This window comes from Coregonus clupeaformis, unplaced genomic scaffold, assembly GCF_020615455.1.
Source record: "Coregonus clupeaformis isolate EN_2021a unplaced genomic scaffold, ASM2061545v1 scaf0048, whole genome shotgun sequence".
In the NCBI taxonomy this organism is placed as follows: Eukaryota; Metazoa; Chordata; class Actinopteri; order Salmoniformes; family Salmonidae; genus Coregonus; species Coregonus clupeaformis.
The window spans coordinates 503,373-514,109 of record NW_025533503.1 but is presented as its reverse complement, the minus strand read 5'-3'; the positions used below and the strand labels follow the sequence as shown (position 1 = coordinate 514,109).

Below are 10,737 nucleotides of genomic sequence, written 5' to 3'. Positions count from 1 at the left end.
ACATTGTTAAGTTTTAATTAAACTCTGAAGATTAAATCAGTCAGACAACAATAATTGTACAGAAAAACAGAGCATTATATCTGGGTACCATCACCACCAGCATGACTAGTATCTATGTGGACCCTACTACAGTTTAACCAGCTCAGCTATAGACTACACCAGCATGACTAGTATCTATGTGGACCCTACTACAGTTTAACCAGCTCAGCTATAGACTACACCAGCATGACTAGTATCTATGTGGACCCTACTACAGTTTAACCAGCTCAGCAGTCCCAGAGAGCCAAAACCCAGGATAGAGGGGCTGAGTGAATGTGGTCTGGACTCTGTGGAGGAGGGTCATTGTATCAGAGACACTGTAGAAGGACAGAGTACCTGCCTTGTGATCCAGGTCCACTCCTACTCTGGAGGACTGAGGGCCTGATACTTTAGTCATAACATTATTGTGTCTGAAACAATAACCACCACTATAACACTCTAAACTCCAGGACTTGTTATTCTCTCCAAATCCACCATCTGTCTCTGTTCTGCTGATGTCTTTATATGAGACTGCTGTAACAACCCACTCCCCACTCCACTCCACCTCCCAGTAACAGCGCCCAGACAGACCCTCTCTACACAGAACCTGGCAATAGTTTGTGAATCTGTCTGGATGAACAGGATATGGTTGGTCTTGGCCTGTATAGGTCACCTTTCTGTTCCCTATAGACAGAGAGAGGCGTGTGCCTGCTGTGTTTGGGTCCAGTGTGAGCTGACAGGAATCTGGGAGAAGAACAGAGCAGAGACCAATGAGGGGAGTTAGAACAATAAGTTAAGTCAGATACTGTATCTACCCTGTCTTTGATTAGAGCACAGCAGAGATCAAATCAGAGAAATATGAGGAGTCAGATAGATACCCAGTCTTTGATTAGATCTACTATTGTTATATATTTCTATAGGGATTGTTAGGAGTGTCAGTAAAAATAGACTGTTAGTTACTTAAGAATAAAGAGACTCACATTGTAAGAACTGTTCTCTGGTCTTGGGCTCTGGAGGCAGTACAACATCCACTATATTCACTACAGACACACAAACACATTCACAAAGAGAGGGAATGTTATCATCATACCATATTCCACATGTATATGACTAGTAGGGAACTTTCAATGGTCTAAAGTTGATGTTCTTATTATTTTCAACACACCTGAAGTGGAGATCTTGGTCCATTCTCCTTTAACGAAGTCTTCTAGTTTCTCTCTCAGTTCAGACACAGTCTTACTCACATCTCCAAAGTACTGAAGAGGACGGACAACGATGCTGGGTAAGTCTGAAGATACACTGGTACCGGAGAGAGACTGATAACTCTAGAGAGAGTGAGAGAGAGCAGAACCAAATGATTGAGAGTTTTAATTTCATATCACATGTATCAAGGCAGTTGAGTTACCTGGAGGAAATGGATGTGATCCTCTGTGTGTGAGAGCTGCTCCAGCTCAGTGCTTCTCTTCCTCAGCTCAGCTATCTCCTGCTCCAGTTGCTCCAGGAGTCCTTCAGCTTGACTCACTTGAGCCTTCTCTTGGGCTCTGATCAGCTCCTTCACCTCAGAGCGCCTTCTCTCAATGGAGCGGATCAGCTCGGTAAAGATCTTATCACTGTCCTCCACTGCTGCCTGTGCAGAGCGCTGTTAAGAGAGAGAGAGAGAGAGAGAGAGACTGACTTGTCTTACTTTAATGAGCCATCCTCATTACACTAACACCCCCACTCCTAAAAACACATTGCGTGCCACCACAACCTCCACACAATCACATTATCCAGTACCCAACACCACAGTACAATACACCATCCAGCACCACATTCCAACCGTCCATCCAACCCCTCCTCTCCAGCCGTACAGACAGCCCCCCTGAGCCCCCATACCTCCTGAAACATCTCCACACTGTTGATCATTTTGTACAACTCAAACTCAACCCTAAGGCGTCAACAGTAATGGCATTACCCTGGCAACACAGAAAAAACATGATGAACAGTCTGTCATTGCAGAAAACGGACACCCCTCCCCAACTCCCAGGTCAACCCGAGCCAACCAGCTATTGGTGTCCAGGGCTCCATGTAATACCCTCCACTGGAGGACCCCTGACCTTTCCAGCACTGGGAGCTTATAGAGCACCCTCCACCTATACCCTGCCATGCTCTCAGCCCCCACAACCCCCTGCCACTGATGCCCCTTCACTCCTGCTAAGCTCCTGATGTGTCTAACCTTGACACTGAGGGAGTCAGAACGCTGCCACCCTGACTATAAAATGTTTACTAACTTGCGCTGCAGGTCCACAAGCAGACCAAATGGGGGCGTTGAGAATGGCCAATTTAAGCCATAGAGAGGATGCCACCAAGTTGTTGATGATCAGCACCGTCCCTCTGTATGCCACTTGGGAGATGAGCCACCTCCACTTCGTCAGCCTCGACACCACCGCTTGTGACACTCCTTCCCAGTTCTTCCTATCCCAACCCTCCGAGCCCAGATACACCCCAAGCATCTTGAGCCACTCACAGCCCCACTGCAACCCCCTGGAAGCTGCGGAGGTGCCCTGTCCCTCCATGCCCCACATAAGAGAGCCTCACTCTTGCCCCAGTTTACCTAAGCAGAAGACGCCCTCTCGTACACCCTCAAACTATTCTCCAGGGCCTGTAGGTTCTGCTCATCCCTAACCAACACAGACATCATCAGCGTATGCTGACACTGCTATGCCTGTCCCCAACCCTATGCCTGGCTCCCACACTCCCTGTAGCCTCCTGCGTAGCAGGCCCAGAAAGGGCTCAATAACAAGAGTGTATAGCTGCCCTGACAGAGGGCATCCCTGGTGAATGCCCCTCCCTACCCAGACTGGCCTACTGAGCCCTCCCCCCACCTTGACCATACATGAAGCCCCAGCGTACAACATTTGAACATAGGCCACAAAATTCTCCCCACAACCAAAAAAACACATAGAACAGATATTGATGGTCCACCCTATCAAAGGATTTCTCCTGATTATGAACAGATTGCCTGTGATTGAGCCTGTTAACGAGGACCTTGGTAAAGACCTTATAGTCCACGCAGAGCAATGCCACAGGCCTCCAGTTCTTTAAGTCGCTCAAATCTACTTGTTTGGGCAGGAGAGTCAAAGCCTCCCGTCTACAGCTTAGCGACAGCTCCCCCACCCCGATACACTCACACAACACAAGTCCTGTCCAATAATTCCCCAGAACTTTTTATAAAAATTCACATGCAGACCGTCTGAGAGATGGCAGCTGAGTTTGTGAAAGGCCTGGGAAATGTCAATTTAATTTCTCTGTGACAGAGAGTGTTTGGAAAGGTCTGTGAGCAGAACCTCAGAACGCCCAGGATCACAGAGTTCTGCCCGCTATAAATCAGAGTACAACTCCACAGCCGCGGCCTCATCTCCCCACAACAGAAGTTACCCACCCATCAGGCTCCCTCATGTCCCCACAACAGAAGTTACCCACCCATCAGGCTCCCTCATCTCCCCACAACAGAAGTTACCCACCCATCAGGTTCCCTCATCTCCCCCACAACAGAAGTTACCCACCCATCAGGCTCCCTCATCGCCCCACAACAGAAGTTACCCACCCATCAGGCTCCCTCATCTCCCCCTCAACAGAAGTTACCCACCCATCAGGCTCCCTCATCTCCCCCACAACAGAAGTTACCCACCCATCAGGCTCCCTCATCTCCGCACAACAGAAGTTACCCACCCATCAGGCTCCCTCATCTCCCCCACAACAGAAGTTACTCCCCCTTCTGCTGTCCCCACCTCTCCCAAAAGCCTTGGAAGCTTGAGCAATAAGTGACATCTTGTAAGAGCTTTACATGGAATTTCCAATAGGACACCTGCCTGGGCCCTGGTGAAACAGAGAACTGAGCCCTGTACTAGGTGCAGACACATTTTGGAAAGCAAAGACAAGGTCATTGATTTTGGCTCTAACCACTAACAACCTACCCTTACACACCTCTTTTGCTACCCCTGCACTAAGATTTGTGCCATGGCTCAGCACCTGCTCCCCTTTCCACCAGACCCCCAATACACTTCATTAATCACGTCACTGTGTGTCTCTTGCTAAAATAATCACGTATAAATGTTTTTTTGGACATATTCCCCCAGTCTCTGCCGCCGTTCATGTTAAGGAAGTCTAACCGTGAAATCTCCATAAGAGGTGGGAGGGAAATCACCACAATCAGAAACCAGTAGAGAAGCCCATAAAGCCGCCATGCCAGAAAAAAACATCAATTTAAGCAGATTCTGAAGACATGCCCTTAAGAACCCATGACCCATTTTCTCAGCCTATACCACTTCCTGGGTGAGAGGACACTAAACCCCTCATTCTTCATCACGTGTTGTACTGACCTTACAAACCTTCCAGGATCAATCAAATAAGACTCCAGCAGAACCTTCTTTTTCCCCTTTAGTCTCCATCAGGAACCTAGAAAGTTATCTCACCGTATATACTGGGCCCTCAGCCTGACTGGCTGTCAGCTCTGGATCCAATGAGCCGTCTGAAAACGAGACGCCTTGTCCTCCGCTCCCGCAGACTCATCTCCCCCCTCTTCCTCCTCCTCCATTGGCACGGTACCGTCCTCCTCCTCCCCAGTCTCTGACCCCCTGCACTTCCCCCCTGATCAGAGCCTCTTCCCCAATGACAGGCAATATTTCCTGGGATGAGCCCACCAAGCCTTCGCCCATCGGAGTCTCTGTTACTACAGAAACCTGCCTCAGCTCATGTAGCCCAGCTGCAACCCTCCCCACCACCGCTTTCTCCGCGGCCTGCGCACCACCCCTTGACCCTGCTCTACTCTCCTCCCTCCTGGTACCCCTGCCATTTATTTTGCAATTCTGAGTAATCACTACTTTAGTAAGGATTAGTAAGGAAAAACACTTTATTCAGTACTACTGCAGTTGCTTAATAATTCCAATAGATGGCAGCATAAGACCATGAATGACATTTCAGAATATTAGTTTAGTTTTCTCCCTGGATACACCACCACTCCACCTCACAGGAAAACTCCTGCCAGCGCTTTTTACTGTCCCTTTCCACACTGCTAACGCAAGAGAAAGGACTGAAAAAGCATTTAACACATTACTGTGAAGTAATATAATGATGATTCATGTTTATTATTACCTGTTTTTATGGTCATGTTTTGAAATTATACTTCATTACTATAATGATTATCAATAAGCCTGAACATTAATTCAGTCACCTCTGGTCGACAAAAACGTATTTTCCTAGTACATTAATTGTCAAATTCATCGAGCACTCTGCCTTCTCACGCAAGCGAGGGGCATGTTGAGGTAAATATGCTAACCGCGATGGTTGCATTATGTAATTTATTGGTGGGCTGGAAGATGCAGTGTTTTTTCTATTCTATTCAGAGGATATTTACTCCCAATATGAGATAATTTTATATAGAAGGTTTTTATAATGCATGTTTACTAGGGTTGAGGTTAGCGCATCTGAGTAGGGATTATTTGGCCGGGGTTCAATACCTGTCCTATCTATCAATCATATTGCTGCTTGTAGCCTATAACTGATAATCCCCACACTAGAAACACCGAAAACTATCTGTGCTAGCAATCCCTGTGTTCCACCCCTACCCTGTGTAACCTTGAAGTTTGTTAAGAAACAAAACACTTGTCTACGAAAAGAGACATGTTTAACGGATTCCGCTTGGCACACAGCCGAGAGCACACGAAAACCACTTGCGAATTAACCAAAACGAACCAACAACCAATCCCACTCGCAACAAGACAAACCTTTTTCATTAACACAACCACGGATTCGGTTCATTCTGGATGCAGAGTGCAGATGTTCCGCTCCAACCTGTTCGCCGACCATGAGCAAAACTTCCTCCACACCTTTTCCGGAACACACCCGAAGCAACAGCGTTTTTTCTCCACTCGGTTGAGGCCATCACGCCGCCCTAACAAACTACCCCTACTCCCCTCTAAACGATAAACAGTGGAAACTAATAAACAAACCCTCCACCATGAGAAAATAAATTCAGAAAATACGCAAGAACCAAAAGAAAAAAGAATAGTAGCCAACCTCACGAACCACAAAACTCTCACACAAGCAACTTCTTCTTCTATTACATAATGGCGGTCCACAAACCAACGTTAAAGGTGCATGCCGCCACCTACTGTGCTGGAGTGTGTGGTCAATCACGGTTTCCAACATTTCTAAATCCTCCTACCTAACTCAGTACTTCTGAGAAAATAAAGAAGAGCCCTACTAACTTCTAATAGACCCTCCCCCATCCCCAAAATCCCTTCCAAACCCCCCCAACCCTGTCTAACCTCAATGACCCTACATTTCAATCTTTCCCTCTCTTCAACATACTTACAACAATATAACAACACATGCTCCACCGTTTCATCGACCGTACCCCCCAGACACAAACCATTCACATGCTTGCCAACCAGATGTAATGACGAGATCAATGTACAATGTCCTAAGCGCAATTGAGTAAACACCACCTCTTCCTTCCTAATCTGACCTTTGAATCTTGGTCCATCGACCTTTCTGTAAAACTGTAAACTATTCATATAAATGCCGGCCCTTGTGCTCAGAGTACCATCTCTTCTGCCACACATCTATCAAAATGGCTCTGATCTTACATTTGGCCTCACCTCTACCCAGCGGAACATTAATATCAATTATATCTCGTTTCAAAGCTCTTTTAGCTATCTGGTCTACAATTTCATTCCCTTCCACACCTTCCATACTAGATGATAAACTATTCAATACAGACAGAGAATCTGAGCATACTATAATTCTACCAGGTTGTAAGTCCTCCACCCACTGGAGCGCAACTATTATCACCAACAGTTCAACTGAGTATACTGACAGTTCATCTGTTAGTCTTCTACATATCTGCACATCAAATTCAGGAACGTAAACGCCTGCTCCTGTGAGCCCACTATCTGGGTCCTTGGATCCATCTGTGCATGGAGGAACATCCCCTATCACCACAGAAGGGCCAACCTCCAACTCCCTCAAACCACTATCATCAGCAAGCTTTCCAACTGTCCAACCAAAACCACTGCCTTGTCTACTAGTATATTCCCAACAGTCATCTAGAACAGTAGCAGTGGGATGCTCAACCTCACAGCCTTTCAACCAAATAAGATAATGACCATTTTTAACGCTGTATATCCAAAGGCATCTCTCCTGCCTCCACCAGTAAGGCACATACAGATGTTGATTTAAATGCACCAATACATATCCTTAAAGCTATATACTGGATTCTGTCCAGCTTCTGAAGCCTAGTCTTTACCTCTGTTCCATAAACTGTACACCAGTAATCAATTGTCGTCCTGATCAGAGCTATATAAATATCCATCAACAATTGTCTGTCAGCACCCTATTCATAACCAGAGACCCACACAACCAACTACCATGAAAGTTAATGAATGAGAGAGACATGAACATCGTTACAATACTGTACATAGAGATAATGTAACGGTTCTTCTTCTTTGGTGTTTAACGGCGGTTGGCATCCAATATGTTGCATTACCGCCCCCAACTGGACTATAATATAAATCCATTATACTTTGTGACACAAAATGGGAAAAGGAATAATGGGGAAATTATAATAATAATAAAAAAACACCCTTCCAACTAACCCTACACTCATTAAATACCCACTACCCAATTCCACTACTTTGACCCTATCTGCTCCTGCACCATGCCAACGGCCTGGGAGGACAGGAAACCACCACTCAACACACCCTGTAACTCTTCTGAAGTCTAATCTTGTATGCCCAAATAGTTCTCTGCAGCTGCCACCACAACATCTATTTTCTGTGATTTACATTCAATTTCATTCAATTTCTGCTGTACAGTTGATAACCATTGCTATGAATGCTAAGAAGCTATCTTTACTGAAGCATATATCACTCGTTGGCCTATCCCTCTGTGCTGGCACAGATCTACTACTCACAGGGATCCTCTCAGGATCTCTCACCCTTGACCCATCCTCCTCTACTTTCTTCACTGTCTCAGCATACGACACCTTCTGCACGACTCTGACTCTAGCCACCTCAACCTGCCTCTCTCGCACCGGACACTTCAGATCCCCAGCAACATGGGCATCCCAACAGTTGACACACACAACTTTATCGACCGAAACTACACAATCCTCTATCCCATGCCCTCCTGCACACTTCCCACATCTTGGATCTCCCTCCTACAAACTGCTGCAACATGACCATAAACGTTGCACCTGAATCAGCACAGTGGATTCGGCACAAAAGCTCTAACAGGATAACTGATATATCCTACCATGACTTTGTCGGGTAAAGACTCAAAACTCAAAAGGACTGACAGTGACTCCTCTGTTTCACCACGATCACCACAGGTCTGTGTTGCACCAAACGAAACACAAACAAATATCACAAGTCCACTACAGGTTACCTTCACTGATTCAACTGCACCCAACTCCTTTCCCACCCACCCTGAAACTACAAATGGATCTGCCAAAAGGTAGCCCCGCCACGTTCTCCTACAATGTATCTCCTACTGCACCAGATTCTTCTTTATCATGTCTATTGATGCCAGGCTCTGGTTCTGAGCTCATTACCTCACTTAACTCTCCCTCATTCATTTCCATTTCACCTCCAGAACTCAGTCTGGCGAATGGCTCACTCTGTTTGCACTTGAGTTATAACATTTGAAAGTTTTTATTCCTTTGAAACTTTTGTGAGTGTAATGTTTACTGTTCATTTCTGATTGTTTATTTCACTTTTGTTTATTATCTATTTCACTTGCTTTGGCAATGTAAACATATGTTTCCCATGCCAATAAATCCCTTTGAATTGATTTGAATTGAGAGAGAGAGAGAGAGCTCCATGTTAATGTATAGGGGACATGAGTCAGTCAGGATTTCTCAAGGTTTTGTGATGAGGTAGCCCCGCCTTCGACTTCAAAATCAGTGTCGGCCCTCAGCCCAATAGGGAATGTCCTCTTGGTGTAACGGTCAAGATGTTGTTTTCTCCCTCAGTAGACCCGGGTTCATATCCCGCCGGTTACATTAAGCAGTATATTCTCTGAAAGGGGTCCAGACAGCCTGTTCCCAACAGTGGGGTCAGTGGGATTGGATAAGGGCCCCTCTCTCTCTCTCTGACTGGAGGAGAGATGTGAAATTGTGTGTCTCCTCTGGTCAACAATACTCACCTTGAGAGACTCCACAGCCTGTTGGAGCTCCTTCAGCTTCTTCTCTCTCTCCTGGAATCTCTGCTGGACCTTCTGCTGACTCATCCCCAGCTGCCTCTGTGGAGAATCACTCTTCAATGAGCTATCAAGCTTTATTTGTCCAGTAGATCAATAGTATAGTAATGGGACATAGGGAACATAGAGAGGAAGGTCTAAAATCTTGAGGAAGTCCATTTACCATATGACATTTTCTATGTTGCTATGTTAATTATTATAGTTTTTATGGTAGGCGTACATGTATCAAGGGGTTGAGGCTGAACTTTGAACTCCTAAAAGGGCATTCGGAATGATAATAGTGTTTGACATCAGAAAATGGTGATACATTTCGATCAAACTCAATATACTCAAGGTTTGTGTTCATATTTGTTCTGCTGAGGATCAATTTCATTTGATTTCTCTCATATTCAAACAGACTTAGTTCCTACTGTATCTTTAATTCTTTGTTTATCAGATAGTCACCAACAAGTAGTTCTGGTTTTACCTGTTTCTCAGTCCTCTCTGCTGCAGCTGACACTGTATCATGGCCTTTATGTTTATCCATTGTACACAGCATACAGATACACTGTTGATCGGTACGACAGTAAACCTCCAGCAGTTTGTCATGATCAGAGCAGATCTTCTCCTGTAGTTGTGTGGTGGCTTTGACCAGCTTGTGCTTCTTCAAAGCAGGATATTCATAGTGAGGTTGGAGGTGAGCCTCACAGTAAGAGGCCAGACACACCAGACAGGACATGAGGGCTTTCTGCTTTCTGGTCCCAGTGCAGAAATCACACGCCACATCTCCAGGTCCAGCATAGCACAGAGCAGGAGGGGGAGCAGCCTGGAGTCCTGTCTTCTTCAGTTTCTCCACCATCTCAGCCAACATGGTATTTTTCCTCAGATTAGGCCTTGGAGTGAAGGTCTCTCTGCACTGAGGACAGCTATAGACCCCTTTCAGAACATCCTGATCCCAGCAGCCCTCAATACAGCTCCTACAGTAACTGTGTCCACAGGCAGTAGTGACCGGCTCCTTCAGTAGATCCAGACAGACAGAACAACAGAACTGGTCCTGGTCCAGCAGAACTCCCTGCTGAGCCATTTGGACGGTTGTTCACTCTCACACAGACAGACGACAAAGAGACTCAGATCAGTTTCGTTTCCACAGAAGTGAGTTTTTGGGAGGGCGAGGACTTTCTGGATCTGCCAGATAGGTGAGGTTAGAGGGAGGGAGGGAGGGAGGGAGGGAGGGAGGGACAGAGAGAGAACTGCGTTCAACGTGGAGAGGGAGACAAATATTTTAGTTTCTAGGTTAGGGCCCTTCATTTGGAATAAATCCAACAAACATCAGTTGTTAGAATATATAAAGGGTAACAGTTCCTATGAACTACATATTATAATTATTATAATAAGCTTCATAATGTCTTATAATACACGTATGTGTTATAACACTGATTATAAGTGTCTATAATAATTCATAAGTGGTTGTAATGGGGGGGTTGATATTGATACAATATA

The 10,737-nt window shown here is 45.6% G+C and overlaps 1 protein-coding gene across 1 annotated transcript; it reads right to left on the bottom strand.

The window, feature by feature from the left end:
• Positions 1-250: 250 nt before the first annotated feature.
• On the bottom strand, positions 251-10,321 carry LOC121540640 (tripartite motif-containing protein 16-like). The gene is made up of 6 exons (XM_045212751.1): positions 9,725-10,321; positions 9,205-9,300; positions 1,424-1,657; positions 1,184-1,343; positions 999-1,058; positions 251-762 (listed from the first exon to the last, which is right to left on the bottom strand). Exons 1-6 carry the CDS (start codon positions 10,319-10,321, stop codon positions 251-253), a joined length of 1,659 nt encoding a protein of 552 aa, XP_045068686.1.
• Between the last annotated feature and the right edge of the window lie 416 nt (positions 10,322-10,737).

What these genes read in the sequence shown, in the direction of transcription:
- LOC121540640 (XM_045212751.1), bottom strand. Translation starts at nt 10,321, where the DNA reads ATGGCTCAGCAGGGAGTTCTGCTGGACCAGGACCAGTTCTGTTGTTCT. An exon ending in CAGAGAGGACTGAGAAACAG is followed by an intron (nt 9,301 to 9,724) that starts GTAAAACCAGAA and finishes GATTCTCCACAG; the next exon opens with AGGCAGCTGGGGATGAGTCA. An exon ending in GACCAAGATCTCCACTTCAG is followed by an intron (nt 1,059 to 1,183) that starts GTGTGTTGAAAA and finishes GTGTGTCTGTAG; the next exon opens with TGAATATAGTGGATGTTGTA.